Here is a 16415-nt window from a genome sequence, read left to right on the forward strand (position 1 = left end):
TGGAAACTCTGAGAAGTTGACCTTGAATATTTCAAATCACCTTTGTATTAAAAATTTTTAATGATGTGAGCAACTATATTAGGTGAAAAATTATTTCAAACTATATATAGTATAATCTCAAGAATATTATAAGAGGAGGAAAGATAGGACACATACTAAGTTATTAATGGTAATTATCGGTGGGGTTACAGGTGGGTGACTTTTTCTCCTGCAGCTGCCTTATTTCTACCAGAAGCATTGTAATTCTTTTGTATTCAGAAAAGAAATGTATTAAGAATAATACAAGTTGAATCATCAGAGTCCACTGCATTTTATCATGGAGAAATTATTGTCTGTGATTTAAAAATATATAATAATTTATAATTACCTGGTTTCTTTTTTTAAGTTTCATGCAGAAATTTATTTTGACCATGACTTACAAAGTTATGTCCTTGTGGATCAAGGCAGTCAGAATGGTACAGTTGTTAATGGAAAACAGATTCTTCAGGTAAGTGTATATTTATTAATTAAGTACTTGCATATTCTTTTAAAAAACTGAACTGGAATATTTTATCCCTCAGGGCATAGTTATCATAGTGATTATACGTATCATTTAGCTCAGATTGGTATTCAAGCCAGATGTATTAATGTGGAAGAGAATTCTTAGAGCTGAAAAATATATACAGTAAGTAGATACTTAACTGCTGAGTTTTGCCTTTCTAATTATGTATCTACGCCTTATTTTTAGAGATAAATGCATTTTAAAGCCATGCAAAGGAAGTTATAGCAACTTTAGGGGCCATTCTTTTGTGTGTGTTTTTTATTTTTTTAAGCTGTTTTAACAGAAATGTTAAATTGGAAAACTCCTTGAAAGCAGGGGCTATGTCTGTTCAGTTAACTCTTTTATCCCTAACATGTAGCAGAGTGCTTAGCACCTAATAAGATAGTATGTGGAAGGAGGGGAGGGAGGGAGGTCTTAGTTAAGGATCAAAAATGAAATGAAAATTACCAAGAGAAGAAAGAAAAAGGGAAATATGATGTGATTTATCTCCTTAATATGTCATCTTTTTGACTGTGATGATTATTCATTTTGGTAATAGATTGAAGTTTGGGTTGGATATTTCTCTGATAGCATTGGGTATGGAGATGGGGAGATAGTGGATTTTGATAATATAAAAATTAGAAGTTGCTCAGTTCATCTGTCTGTTCCACTAATAGAATATTACATATCACCCTCATGTTGTGGAAATGGGTGTGTATGCATATGTCTGTCTGTCTCATTGAGAACCATCTCAAATTTTTTTGTTATAATCTGACATTATTTACAGTAACCATGAATAAATAATCATATGTAACTCTTGGATTTCTGTTTTGTTATTTTTTTCCCCTTTAGCCCAAAACTAAATGTGACCCTTATGTACTTGAGCATGGGGATGAAGTGAAAATTGGAGAGACTGTGTTGTCGTTTCATATTCACCCTGGCAGCGATACCTGTGATGGCTGTGAACCAGGGCAGGTTAGAGCTCACCTTCGTCTTGATAAGAAAGATGAACTTTTTGGTATGTGAAACATACTGTTTATGTGTGTGATAACTTTTTAATTCACCAAAGTGTTCTAAAAAATGTATCAGTTGCTACCAGCTTCCTATCTAATTGATATAATACTCTTATTGAGATACATTTATATTTCAGTGAATACTATCAGATGAGGCTAAAAAAATAACATGTTTTGAAATGGGAGACCTAGGTAGTAGATTATGATTGTAGTTGATTTTTCTATGTAATGGTTTAGTTGTACTGTTATAGCATTAGGTTACTTTCTGACCAGGAATGATAATCGATAGCTCTGCTGTTGCTAATCCATCTGTAGGCTTTTTATCTTTTTAATTATTTATTTGGTTGTCCGTGCCAGGTCTTAGGTGTGGCACACGGGGTCTTAGGTGTGGCCCGCGGGCCCTTTCTTGCTGTATGCAGGATGTAGGTCCCTGACCAGGAGTGAACCTATGCCCCCTGTGTTGGGAGCACAGAGTCTTACCACTGAGCTACCAGGGAAGTCCCAAGTCTGTGGGGCTCTGAAGCAGCACTGCAGGGTAGCTAACTGTCCTTCAGAGGAGTAATTGTGATACAGTTAAATAAAGATTTGTCGTGTTAGTCACTAAGTTGTGCTCGGCTCTTTTGCAACCCCATGGACTGTAGCCCACCAGGCTCCTCTGGCCATGGGATTCTCCAGGCAAGAATACTGAAGTGGGTTGCCATTTCTTTCTCCAGAGGATCTTCCCGACCCAGGGATCGAACCTGCCTCTCCTACATTGGCAGGTGGATTCTTTACCACTGAGCTTACCTGGGAAGCCCAAGGTTTCTCTTTAACATCTATTTACTGTTATAAAAAGTAATCCACAGTTAAACTTTGATGTAAAATAGTAAGATAGAAAATAATAGGCAAGGTATTAAGATTTATTGGTTGATATGTCTGCTTTCCTAATTACAGTTTGTTGATGTATTATCTGTGTATATACCATTATTTTCTATAATAGTACTGTAAAAGGTTGCTATCTTGTTAAAACTTTCTTATTCAAGGCTTTAAAAATTGAAAGAGTAATTTTCCCTACCTCATTTTTTCCTCTTAATGCTCACTAAATGTTCATTGTGTATTTTTTGTTTTCCTATGTACTACATTATGAAAACGAGTAGGGCACACTACACAATAATGTGACTCTTGAATTCTGGTTTTTCTTTTGCACAGACTTACGTTCTTTCAGAGAACTCACAATATTTCTACATCTGGGATACTGTTACAATAACCATACTGAGAAATTAAGATGTTCAGTATTTCTTTCAGTATCTAAACTGTAACATTCTTACACTCTTTGGGGTTTGATTTACTTTCCAATTAGATTTAATTACCAAAATGCTGAAAGGACATCATCACAACCCAAGATACTTTTATATTAATGTATTTGAACTTTTTGTTAATCTGGAGATGGAATACTAGTACTATTAATTTTTCGTTATTAAATAAACAGTATTATATCAAACTTAGTGTTTTTTTTTTAACTCAATTTTTCCTTGTAGTTGGTCCAACACTAAGTAAGGAGGAAAAAGAGTTGGAAAGGAGGAAAGAATTAAAGAAAATACGAGTAAAATATGGTTTGCAGGTAAGGGAGTTAAATACTGTTACATGTGCTAAACTGGGTGTCTGGTTTTGTGTAAAACTGCCTTTAGATCAGCATGCTGTGCTGAGTTGCTCAGTCATGTCCGACTCTTTGCGATCCCATGGGCTGTAGCCCACCAGGCTTCTCTGTCCATGGGATTCTCCAGGCGAGAATATTAGAGTGGATTTCCAGGCCCTCCTCCAGGGGATCTTCCCAACCCAAGGACTGAACCCAGGTCTCCTGCATTGCAGGTGGATTCTTTACCATCTGAGCCACCAGGGAAGCCCAAGAATACTGGAATGGATAGCCTATCCCTTCTCGAGGGGGTCTTCCCAACCCAGGAATTGATCATTGCTCCTGCATTGCAGGCAGATTTTTGGACCAGCTGAGCTACCAGGGAAGCCCTTAGATAAGCATAGTCAATTTTTATATACAAAAGAGAGGAGCTGCTTGTAATTATTTTGAGATTCATGTAATTCCTTCTAGTTGTTTACTGTTTACTTCAACAACTATTGAGATTAGAGCAGAAAAGTGATGATAATACTCTACATTTCAGTAGCCATTTCTGATTTTTAAAAAACTTACATTAAAACGATACCATTGAAAAATACAGTCAGAGTGCTAATGCTGCCTGATTTTAAGACTTTTTATAAACTCTTATAATACAGAGAGTAGCATTGGCAAGAAGAGAAACAAATATGTTGATGGACAGACTAGTGAGTCCAGAAATAGACCTATATAGACAGATTCATAGACAGATGTGTGTGTGTGTGTATATGTGTGTGTGTGCATATGTGTGTGTGTGTGTGTATGTATGATTTTCAGGAAAGGTATAAAGCCAGTTTCGTGGAGAAACGATAGTCTTTTTCCAACAAACAGTGCTGAACTAATTGGAAAGTCAACACAGCACATACCACAACGAAAGCAGGAACAGCAGCCTTGATCCACGCCTCATAACATACAAAAATGAACTCAGAATGGACTGTACATATACATCTAAAACTTAAAACTACAAGACTTCTAGAAGCAAACCTTAAAAAAAGAGTTAGGCAAAGAATTTCTAGATATTTAACACTAAAAGCACAATCCTTAAAAGCACAAATTGTACTCCTCCAAAATTTCTATTCTTCCAAAGATTTTGTTAAGAGAATGAAAAGATAAGTCACAGACTGGCAAAAATATTTGTAAATCATGTATCTGATGAAGTTTACAAAGAACTCTCAAAATTCAGCAAAGGAAAACAGTTTAAAAATGAGCAAATGATTTGAATAGACACTTCACCAAAGCACATGGCAGTTATGAAAAGATGTTTAGTATCATTAGTTACTGCTGCTGCTGCTGCTTCTAAGTCGCTTCAGTCGTGTCCAACTCTGTGCAACCCCATAGACAGCAGCCCACCAGGCTCCGCCCGTCCCTGGGATTCTCCAGGCAAGAACAATGGAGTGGGTTGCCATTTCCTTCTCCAGTGCATGAAAGTGAAAAGTGAAAGTGAAGTCGCTCAGTCATGTCCAACTCTTAGTGACCCCATGGACTGCAGCCCACCAGGCTCCTCCATCCATCGGATTTTCCAGAAATGCAAATTAAAACCATTTAAGACTATATTGTGTTGCTGGCATGTGGAAGGACTGAAACTCTCATACAGTGCTGATGAGACCACACATGGTACAGTGGCTTTGGTAAAGAGTTTAATATTTTGTCCAAAAGTTATGTGTACACCTACTATATGATTCACCATTCTACTTCAAAGTATTTACCCAAGAGAAGTGAACGCACGTGTTCATACAAAGACTAGGGAACAAATGGTCACAACAGCTTTTTTCCTAATAGCCAAAAACTGGAAAAAAAACTCGTGTCCATCATTAATAGATGAACTGTGTTAAATATATATGTTAAACACTCCTAACAATAAAAAAAAGAAACAAACATAGGCTATTAATACAGATTACAATGTAGATGGATCTCAAAATGATTATGCTGAGTGAAAGCCAGGCGTAAAGAGTACAGATGACTATTGAACAACACAGGGATTAGCTGTGCCGAGTCTCACCTTGGTGGAAAAATCTTCATGTCTGTACTCAGCCCTCCATAACTACAGTTCATCTGTATCTGGTGTTCTGCATCTGCAGATTCAACCAATTACAGATAGGGTAGTACTGTCATATTTACCATTGGAAAAAAAATCTGTGTATCAGTGAACCTTCACAGTTCAAATTCATGTTGTTCAAGGATTAACTATACATACTATAGACTTCAGGTCTATAAAATTCTAGGGAAAAAAGGACAAGGATACTTTTGCGGGAGATGAATATCTATTATCCTAATTGTGATGGTTTCATAAGGGTATCAGTTCAGTCGCTCAGTCGTGTCCAGCTCTATGTGACCTCATGGACTGCAGCAGACCAGGCTTCCCTGTCCATCACCAACTCCAAGAGCTTGCTCAAACTCATGTCCATCGAGTCGGTGATGCCATCCAACCATCTCATCCTCTGTCAACCCCTTCTTCTCCTGCCCTCAATCTTTATCAGCGTCAGGGTCTTTGCCAATGAGTCGATTCTTTGCATCAGGTGGCTAAAGTATTAGAGTTTCAGCTTCTGCATCAGTCCTTCCAGTGAATATTCAGGACTGATTCCCTTTAGGATGGACTGGTTGGATCTCCTTGCAGCCCAAGGGACTCTCAAGAGTCTCCTCCAGCACCACAGTTCAAAAGCATTGATTCTTTGGTGTTCAGCTTTCTTTATAGTCCAACTCTCAGATCCACACATGACTCTTGGGAAAACCATAGCTTTGACTAGATGGGCCTTTGTTGGTAACGCTATGTCTGCTTTTTAATATGCTATCTAGGTTGGTCATAGCTTTTCTTCCAAGGAGCAAGCGTCTTCTAATTTTGTGGCTGCAGTCACCATCTCCAATGATTTTGGAGCCCTCAGAAATAAAGTCTGTCAATGTTTCCATTGTTTCCCTATATATTTGCCATAAAGTGATGGGACCAGATGCCATGATCTTAAGTTTTCTTAATGTTGAGATTTAAGCCAACTTTTTCACTCTCCTCTTTCATTTTCATCAAGAGGCTCTTTAGTTCTTCTTCGCTTTCTGCCCTAAGGGTGGTGTCATCTGTGTATCTGAGGTTACTGATATTTCTCCCAGCAATTTTGATTCCAGTTTGTGCTTCATCAAGCCCGGCATTTCACCTGATGTACTCTGCATGTAAGTTAAATAAGCAGGGTGACAGTATACAGCCTTGATGTACTCCTTTCCCGGCTTGGAACCAGTAGGTTGTTCCATGTCCAGTTCTAAGTTCATAAGTGTATGCAAATCTCAAAAGTATCTAATTGTACACTTCATGTATAATTTATTGTTTGTTAATTATGTATCAATAAGGCAGTTAAAAATTACCATTTAATTCAATAATAGAGCAAGAAAGTAATTAATATTGACAGTTTACATCGGAGAAACTAGATCTGGTCACCCAGCTACTAAATGACAGAGCTAGGTACAGAATTGTAGGTCTTAAGTGTATTTGTCCAGTGCTTTTTATACTTTATGAAGATATCAGAGAAGATGCTGCCAAAATTTTGCTGAAAAATTGTATTTTTTGTTGTTGCTGTTGTACTAAAAGAGAAATCATAATAGAAAAAATGTCAAGAGGTTAATTTGGGAGGAAAGTAGAAGATCTATAAGGAGAGAATAAAATGTTTTCTCAAAATTTTAGCTCAATTTCTGCATCATTTTCTGAGGGCGAATACCCATTAGGATTGGTGGTTCTTCATTTCTCTGTTTTGAAAGCAAAATTAAGTAAAAACTTCTGTGCTGCTTTCCTTACCTTGCTAGCAGTCTGTAGTGTGTTTTTTGATGAATGTTTTTTACTTTTTATATGTGCGTGCTTAGTCATGTCCAACTCTTGCAACCCTATGGACTCTTGAGACCCTACGGACTGTAGCCCACCAGGCTCCTCTGTCCATGGGATTTTCCAGGCAAGAATAGTGGAGTGGGTTGCGATTTCCTACTCCAACTTTTTATATAAAGGTTAGCAAATAGTAACAAAAGGGAAGAGAATTCTTCTTTGATACCCCACACTGAATTGCCTCTTTTGTTCCGCTGGCTTGTCTTGGGCATCCCTTTATTGTTGAACAGTCATACTGTAGCATGCTGAAGATTGTATGTCTGTATTTGAGGATTATAAATTTATTTGCATTCTGCCACCTTACATAGAGCTTAATTTACTCTTTACTCAGTAATCTTTGTTGCTACTGCTGCTGCTGCTGCTAAGTCGCTTCAGTCGTGTCCAACTCTGTGCGACCCCATAGACGGCAGCCCACCAGGCTCCCCCATCCCTGGGATTCTCCAGGCAAGAACACTCGAGTGGGTTACCATTTCCTTCTCCAATGCAGGAAAGTGAAAAGTGAAAGTGAAGTCGCTCAGTCCTGTCCAACCCTCAGCGACCTCATGGACTGCAGCCTTCCAAGCTGCTCCGTCCATGGGATTTTCCAGGCAAGAGTACTGGAGTAGGGTGCCATTGCCTTCTCCAATTTTTGTTGAGTGACTGATTAATCATATAGCGAAGCTGTATTGAAGAAAAACCTATTATTGTTGCCATTGTAAAAGAGTATTTGTTTTTTATCTGTTTTTTAAAAGACTTTCTACATTTTTCCCTTTTAAGGAACAGTATCAAAACTTTTAGATCTTTTGGAACTTTCAGTTCCTTAGAGAAAAGGAGAAATAGATTTTTTCTCCAACCCCAGGGGTTCTCTATGTTTCTTTTAATACTAGTAGTCATATGAGAATATGAATACATATCATTAATTCAAAATATACTGTATTTTTTACTATATTTTCATATAATTACATATTATAATTTATATATGGTTTATATTATCTTCTATATACAATTTATATTGTAGCACAACTTGAAATAATAAACATTTTAAAGGGGATAGACTAAAAATATTAATAGCATAAATGTCTTACTTTGTGTCATGTCTTAATTTATATCATGACTTATTTAATAGAGACCACACTGAACCATATTCACTAAGCAAGGCAAATATACAGACATATTTTCAATTTTGTTTTCCTCAATGAATATTTCATGTTTATAAAGAATACAGACTATGAAGATGAAAAGGCATTGAAGAATCCAAAATATAAAGATAGAGCTGGAAAACGTAGGGAGCAGATTGGAAGTGAAGGAACTTTCCAAAGAGATGATGCTCCTGCATCTGTTCATTCGTAAGTATTAAATTTTAGTTGCTTGAAATAGTCTTTGTACCATAATCACACTCATAGGACAAATCTGATTTATAGGACTGTGGAAGTTCTGTTTATATTTTCCTCTAATATTGATATTCTGCTATTCCCTGGAAAATTACTGATCGTATACATGAATATGGATACATACATATTTATCACATATAAACTTAAACACACACACATATGTATATGCATAACTAACATTCTAGCCACCCAGCTTAGTGACCATACATTTATATACTGTGTATTTAGAAGGCTGGGCTGTAAGAAATTGGTAATAGACTGATACTTTTAATAGTTATTTCAGTACTCAACTGCTTCTGTTCTTGACCCTGAAACATTATTTTTCTTACTATTTTTGATTCAGTTCTTTCCTCTTGGTTAAGTAGCATTGATAAGCATGAAAACTGTAATTCTGAAACCTACAATATGATTATATTTCTACCTTTAATCATATATTAGCTACATTTTTTTCTCAGAATATAAATTCTAGGTTTAGTTATTTAAATTTTTCATGTAGAACTAGCAATTATTAAATTTTGACTTAATATATTTTACTGGCTCTAAGATGTATTACTTGGATAGAATTTTACAGTTACATATAATAGCAATTTTTTCATAATGGTACATAAACTAACAGGGCATCTTTGAATTTATGGAGTCAGATTTTATGAAATACAACATTTTAGACTACATATACCAAACAACTTGACAAATATTTTTAAGGTTTAATATTTTTAAAATAATTGCTGGACAACATGAAGATTATATTACAGTTAATAAATAATTAAATACATTGGTCTGAGGGCGTTGCTTCGTCTATTTTTATTGAAGAGCTAATTTAACATTTTGTGGAATTGAAAAGACAATGTGATAGAACATAAAATTAAAATACCCTTAAATTAGACCATAAAATCATAAAATGCAACTAGTTAATGAAAGGTTTATTTTCATTTTAACTTTTAAAATTGATGTTAAATTCACAAATGTTAAGCATCAATATCAGTGATATATCATAAGATTAACACATTGCAGAATCCAGTCTTGGATTAAGAAATAGAAAATCACAAGTAACCCCAGAAGCCTGGCCTCCTAGTGTCCCCTCTGAATCACCATTCCTCTCTCCTCCCCAGAAGTGACTCTTCTGCTGACTTCCAACAGTGTCAGATTAATTTTACTTAATTTTTAATTTTAAGTATATGGAGTAATTCAGTATTTATTTTGTGTCTGTATTCTTTTTATCCAGCATTACTTTGTGAGGTACATTTTATTTTCATTGCTGTATATTCTCCTGTATAAATATGACACAATTTATCCACTTTGCCACTGATGGACATCTGAATTATTTCTAATTTGTGGTTATTGTTAGATTTGGCTGCAAAAATTCTCATCCATGTCTTTTTGGTGCACCGTATACATGCTTTTCTGTTTAGTATATGTAGGACTAGAATTTGTGTGTCTTCAGCTTTATTAGGGAAAGCCAAGTAGTTTTCTAAAGTAGTTGTACCAATTATTTTTAATTCATTAGTTTATTATAAATGTGACTTAAATGGTCTCAAAATCAACTATCATCTTAATTTCCCCTAAAGTGAAATTACTGATAGCAATAAAGGTCGGAAGATGTTGGAGAAGATGGGATGGAAAAAAGGAGAGGGCCTAGGGAAGGATGGTGGAGGCATGAAAACTCCGGTAAGACTTGTGATTTCTTTGATTAGTTACTCTTGTAACAGATATATTTACTGTATACTTACTATATGCTAGGCGTTGCTATAAGTGCTAGGAGTATGGTAGCAAGCAAAGAGACATGGTAACTACCTTTGCGGCAATCACAATTACCAAATTTTTGTGTTTATGATTTGTTTTGTTTTTAGGAAGCCTCTTAGAGACTTCCTAAACCTCTAAATAATCCGTGTTTTTCCCCTGAGGCAGAAGTTCTTCTGTGCCTTTTATTTTCAGTGGCTTTGTTTACTGTGCCTTGTCCTAACATGCAGGAACAATCGAGTGTTACCTTACCAACAGTCAGCTTCTGTACTAGCTGGAGAATCTGTTTTAGGTTCAAGATTCGGAGCATGTAACCCACAGTAGAGTGAATCGTGTCTAGAAAACAGTACAGTGGTTTAATTCTGCAGTCCCATGGTTCATTGGCGGTTCAGATTCTCTTTCACAGAAACCTTACAAAGTAGTAATACGACCAGAGAACATTCTTGATAATGACTTGGTACCTAACGAAATAATGGAAGATTTAATGTAGATCCTCTCATTGGAGGTACAGAGGAAAGAACATGGGTTTTGCAGTCAGGTTAGAGTGTGGGCTCTCTCACTTGCTGTATGACTTAGGGCACATTTGGATTTCAGTCTTCACCTGTTAAAATGGGGATAATGAGAACTTTTTCAGGAATATCCGAAAATAAAGCCCCTAGGTTGATGCCTGACATACATTAGACACTCAGTAATTTGTGGCTTTTAATGGTTCTCAAAATAATGAGAAGTTCTCTGCTCCTTTTATGAAAACAAACTCTTTATGAGTCAGAGGTTTAACTTATCCTTCACTTGGTTAGGTGAGGCTCAGACTGTAGGTTTACATACATTCATTGCTTTTACTTGTAGTTGGAGTAGATGACAGATTGATTGTGCGGCATCTCAGTGAAATACGGTGATTGCTGTTTAAGGACCACTCTGTTTTATTATAATAGAGTCCACTGTTCTTATTGATAAGCAAGACAGTGTAGAAAAATGAGTGTAAGTTCCACATATCACCATGTATGTAATACCCCTGTATGTATTAGATGCATTTGACAGCTTTTTCTTATGCATCAGTCTTTTCTAATTGAAAGAATTGTAGTTAAAAGTGTCAGACTGGATAAAGCAGCTCTCAGTGTGTTTAGGTGCTGCAGTAAGTTCTCTTCTCAACTCTTGGTAACAGATCCAGCTTCAGCTTCGGCGAACACATGCAGGCTTGGGGACAGGCAAGCCGTCTTCAATTGAGGATGTTCACCTTCTCCAAAACAAGAGCAAAAAGAACTGGGAGAAAGCACGAGAGAGGTTTGCTGAAAATTTCCTGGAAACTAAATCTCAAAAAGATGGACCAGGGACTGTGCCTTGGGTCAAAGGGACTGTAGAGTGAAGGTCAGTCATAGAACACAATTAACCTTTTTTATAGAGTTTGGAAACTCTTGTATAATTGCAGAAATTTCCCCTCAAAAAGAGTCAGTGACATGAGGGAACTGTGTCAGTTTACCCCCTCATGATTCAAAAATTTGTAATAAAGTGTGGTTTGCAGAGCTTTTAAAAAACATTTTTAAAAAACTAATAAATAGTGACTGAATCAAGTCATGCTGTGAGTGGACTAAAGTTCACGGGGCATGGATGGGCTTATCAAACTTTGCTAGTTTACTTTGTCATTTGCAAGACCCATATAAACAACTAGCCATATAAGCAAAATTCATGAAACCACTAACTTAAATGTACATTTGTCTTTGTCTCCTTATATTCATTATTGTAAGATGCATAACAGAAGAAACATGAAAAGTTTATAGAAACAACCTGACTGTATCCATCCTTGTTTATACCCTTTAGGACCTAGATAGAAAATGTTGAAAAACATAGGTAGTGGTGTATACATTATATTTGAAATAACTCAAGACATATTATTGAAGAACTAATGAGCAGGTGACATGTAGAAAATCAGTCTTCCATTGTTTTCTTCTGTGAAGAATCTGTGGATTTGTATTATATATTAAGCATTTACATTTGGTTTCTTTCATAGCTAAAATATGAACAATTGAGTACAGAATTGAAATATTCAATGTGCTGGCGTTTGTAGTTTTGATAAATCCCATTGCTGGCAATGGAGTCGTGCCAGAAAAATTTGATTTCTGTTGCAAAAGGATTAGAGACTTCCCTGGTGGCTCAGACGGTAAAGCGTCTGCCTGCAATGCGAGAGACCTGGGTTCGATCCCAGGGTCGGGAAGATCCTCTGGAGGAGGAAATGGCAACCCATTCCAGTACTCTTACCTGGAAAATCCCATGGATGGAAGAGCCTGGTAGGCTACAGTCCATGAGGTTGCAAAGAGTTGGACACGAATGAGCGACTTCACCTTGCTTCCTTACCTAGCCAAGGCTCCAAACTCAAGATATTTATTGAAAATATCTTCAGATGCAATAAAAACATTGTAACATCAAAAAAAATAATTCATTGAACCAATAATTTAAACATTCTGGTCTGCTTTGAACTCAAGAGCAGGCAGAATTTCCCTCTGTAGACTGACAGCGCAGTAATGAAGCCAGCCAGAGTTTCCCTCTGAGAATTGACGGCACAGTGATGAGAGGAGACTAGTTCAGATCTGGGGAGGCTGCAGCGCAGCTGTCTGAGTGCAGGTGTCACTGCGCTGCCGGTTACCGCTGTTTTTCCCTTTGTGGTCAACTTTCCTGTCAGCTTTTTGCTGGGAAATCAATGCTGAGACTGATCTTTTATCACAGTGAATATAAACTATAGCTCTGTCATCTACTATAATGAAATGTCTTCAAGATACAGAAATAGGAAAGGAAAATTCCGGGGGGGAAAAATATGCAACAGGGAAGATAGTTCAGAAAGAAAAGCTACCTGTTGGAATTTCTAATCTTAATGGTAGAGGGTACTTAAGAAGGAGGGGTGTGGAAAGAAAATGTATTACTATAGATGAGACATATGACCAAATTTGTCAAGTCATTGCAGATGGGAAAACCAGAGGTCCTATAACTCTAAAGATGGATTAAGTATTTTTCTGTATCCTTCCTGCCCACTTACATACCCTAACACACACACACACACACACAAACACACATGGCCACATACATACCCTAACCCACACACACCTCTTCCTGGCCGCTTACATACCCTAACACATACACACAACTCACAAGACTTGGAGGCAATAGGAATGTCCTGGATTATTTTCTCTAAAGTAGAAAAATTACTCGTGTAAACATGGTTCTGATACTGGTGCCCTGTATACAGGTAACAACATAGGACCTTCAGAGTGAACTTGCTTCTGATAGATCTCACTCACTGGGTTAGTATACAGCTGTACATATAATATTTCTCACTTTTATTATTAGATTGTGGAAAACTTTTTAATTGTTTTCCTTTGTTAAGAAAATGGAAACTTGAAAATGGTGATAAAAATTGATACATATATGGTATTTGCATTATTAAAACCCTTGGCAGATCTAAAGTCTCAGGGCTATACTGTATACTGGTTAAAGCACTGAATAATGTCTGGTTCTATTTCTACTTGTGAAATGAGATAATATTTAACTCACATGTTTGTCTCAAATAAAAAATAAGAAAATGTATATAAAAGCACTTTGTAAACTATGAAAGTAGTACAAATGTGAGCTTCTGTTTGTTCAGAAGCATAAATGTGGATTATGTACAATTTGAATTATGCATAAAATTGTTTTGTGTCTAATATTTAAAATTTTAGTTTATTTACACAGTTTATTACTAAATTACATTTAGTAATTTAATAGCCTTTAAGTGTTTGTTTAAAGTGAAGCTGCGAGTTGCTGAATTTTGAGAATTCTGACATATTTTGCCAGAACATGAGAAGTTGGCAAAATTGAGAACAGAAGATACCGTCACCATTATAGTAAAATAACAGAAATTGTCTTCTAAATTAAATAGCTAAGAAGCACTTTTTCTCAGAAAGGGAGGGGTTTTATTTTTCTTCTGTTTTTAAAGGCTTTTACTTCTGTTCAATTTATTCCAGTTGTGAACTTATGAAGTTATGGTTCACCCAGTTAAAACACCTCCCAGCTTTTCATGTAAAAGATTATTTCTTAATTTGGCACATTTTCAAAGAGCAGCCAAAAGAAGACATAAATTTCCACCGAGGAGAAGAGGTGTCAGAGACTGTGTACAGAGGCCGTCCTGTTGAGTCGCAGGGCAGAGGGCTGTGCTGGGCGGGGAGCCGGAAATGTGTTTCTGGCCCCAGCACCTGAAGGTTCTCAGGGACTGTTGAAAGTGTCGTCCCCATTGTGTTCTAAGTGTGCTTCTTATTTTTTTAGGGCATCACTTACGTCTCTGCCGTGAATCTTTAAAACATTTCATTTTAAACTTTTTTCAGGCTTTAAAGTGGAAATACATTTGCATTCTTTAAAATGAGTCAGTGTTTACCTGTGTGTCTATGTGTATCAGGGCCCAGGCTCTTTCTCTTTGTCTTTCTGCTTTACTATTCTTAGTTCTGGCTTATGTCCTTGTAATTGCAAAATGACTTTTGAAACTCCAGTCATCACGTTCAAGTCCAAAATAGGGGAAAGAGCAGTATTCCTGTTGTTTCTCCTTTATCAGGAAAGCAAAAGCTTACTCAGAAACTCTTATAACAGACGTCCCCCTGGGGTCATTAGCCAGAACTTGGTAACATGACTGCCCATGGCTACAAAGAAAGATGAAAAGGTGGCCAACAGGATGGTCTCTGTTGCCTTAAACCAATTGTGAGCCATCACAAGGTGGAACATGTTGCTGTTCAAACAAAATCAGGCTTCAGTGAGCAAGGCAGAAGGAGGTCAGTGACTACTGAATGGGCAGTAACTGTGAGATAATCCAACTGTCCATCAGTGGTGACTGGGGGGTTGGTTAAATTGTAATGCAGGCCCGCTATGTAATACTGTAGCCGTTCAGGTAAGTAAGATAGAACTTTCTATATGATGATGGAGAAGAATATTCTTATTACATTGCTGATTTTAGAAAAGTATGTTTTACATAATCCCACTTAAAAATACGTATAAGGGTCATATCAAATGATTAGTTACCCATAGAGTGAGCAGATTTTCACTTTTTATTATTTCTACATTTGAGCTTTAACACAGATAAAACCTGTATTGTTAACTGTGTGTACTCAGAGACATTATAGTAAGTAGGAATATAACACCAGGAAGTGGAGAGGCCTTCAGGGCACAAGCCCAGGTTGTTTTCCTTACGCTCATACACCCAGTTTCATTTACCATCTGTACTCCTACGGCTTCCAGGTTGTCTTAGCCAGGATACATATCCAAGCAGCTTATTTAGGATGGAAGAGTCTTCTCCAAACCTGATCTTTTTCAGTTTACTCTTGGCAAGCAGCATCATCTACCGAGTTATGCAAGTCAGAACCTAGCAGTCAGTCTCCATTTCACTACCACACCCTTTTTCCTCTGCCCCTTGACTTCCAATATATTGAGTCAATTCACTGTCACTACGCACCCAGATTATTCTACTAGCTTCCTAACCCTGCAGTCACTCCTTCCCTCTAGTCCGTCTTCCACTCTGCAGAACACGGTGTCCTCACAACTCTTTATTCGTCATCTTCTGCTTAAATCCTTGCGTGGCTTTCCGCTCTGAGGACAGAAGCAAAGCCCGAGCCCCTGAGGCCCCAGCTGGCCCAGCCACTGCCAGCCTCTCCAGTCCTGTCTTGTGCTGCCCTCCCGCTCATTCGCTGGGCTTTTTGTCAGTTCCTCAAACACACCACGTCCTCTCTCATCCCAGGGCTGCCTGTATGTTCCATCTGGAGTGCTTTTCCTCTGCCTGCTTACCTAGTTACCTTTGACTTGTTCTTTAGCTCTCCGCTAATGGATTCTTCTACAGAGATGGCTCCCTTGTCTCCTGAGATTAATTGCCTTTGGTTCATGTTCTTGAAAATCCAGATGTGTTTCATTTAGCCTACTTAATTTGGGTTCACAGCTAAGTGTTATTGTGATTCGTATGATACTTGTCTGTCCATGTGAGCACTTACACACACAGAAGAGGTGCCTAGCATCGTACAGCATGGACACATAGAAGAGGAAGAGCAGGTTGGGTTTGAGGAACCACAGTGGTTTGATATCAATGGAGATTTACGTGACTGAGGAAATGGAAGAAATCGAGGCTACAAGAGAAGGTAAAGCAAAAGCTTTCAAGCCATTTTGACCATGATCTGCATTAAGAAATACAGTTTATGTCACAGCTCACTACATGAGGGTCTGTGTGTGCGTATATAACAGGTTTTATAGATACCAATACTAGGGCTTTCCTGATTGCTCG

At 37.3% G+C, this 16415-nt stretch overlaps 1 protein-coding gene across 3 annotated transcripts in view; it reads left to right on the plus strand.

Annotated features, from left to right (window-relative positions):
* Window positions 1–14522, plus strand: part of AGGF1 (angiogenic factor with G-patch and FHA domains 1) — a 44513-nt gene extending 29991 nt beyond the window's left edge. For 2 of the 3 annotated variants that reach the window (XM_012180676.5, XM_042251996.2), the window contains 6 exons: window positions 386–487; window positions 1373–1538; window positions 3051–3133; window positions 8229–8356; window positions 9967–10066; window positions 11301–14522. In XM_012180676.5, coding sequence (XP_012036066.3) covers window positions 386–487; window positions 1373–1538; window positions 3051–3133; window positions 8229–8356; window positions 9967–10066; window positions 11301–11501 — 780 coding nt within the window. In that variant the 3' untranslated portion in view covers window positions 11502–14522. The remainder of the gene's footprint in view (window positions 1–385; window positions 488–1372; window positions 1539–3050; window positions 3134–8228; window positions 8357–9966; window positions 10067–11300) is intronic. The other variant, XM_042251995.2, reaches the window with a different exon arrangement.
* The last annotated feature ends 1893 nt before the right edge of the window (window positions 14523–16415 follow it).

The sequence above is a fragment of the Ovis aries genome, chromosome 7, assembly GCF_016772045.2.
Source record: "Ovis aries strain OAR_USU_Benz2616 breed Rambouillet chromosome 7, ARS-UI_Ramb_v3.0, whole genome shotgun sequence".
Taxonomy (NCBI): Eukaryota; Metazoa; Chordata; class Mammalia; order Artiodactyla; family Bovidae; genus Ovis; species Ovis aries.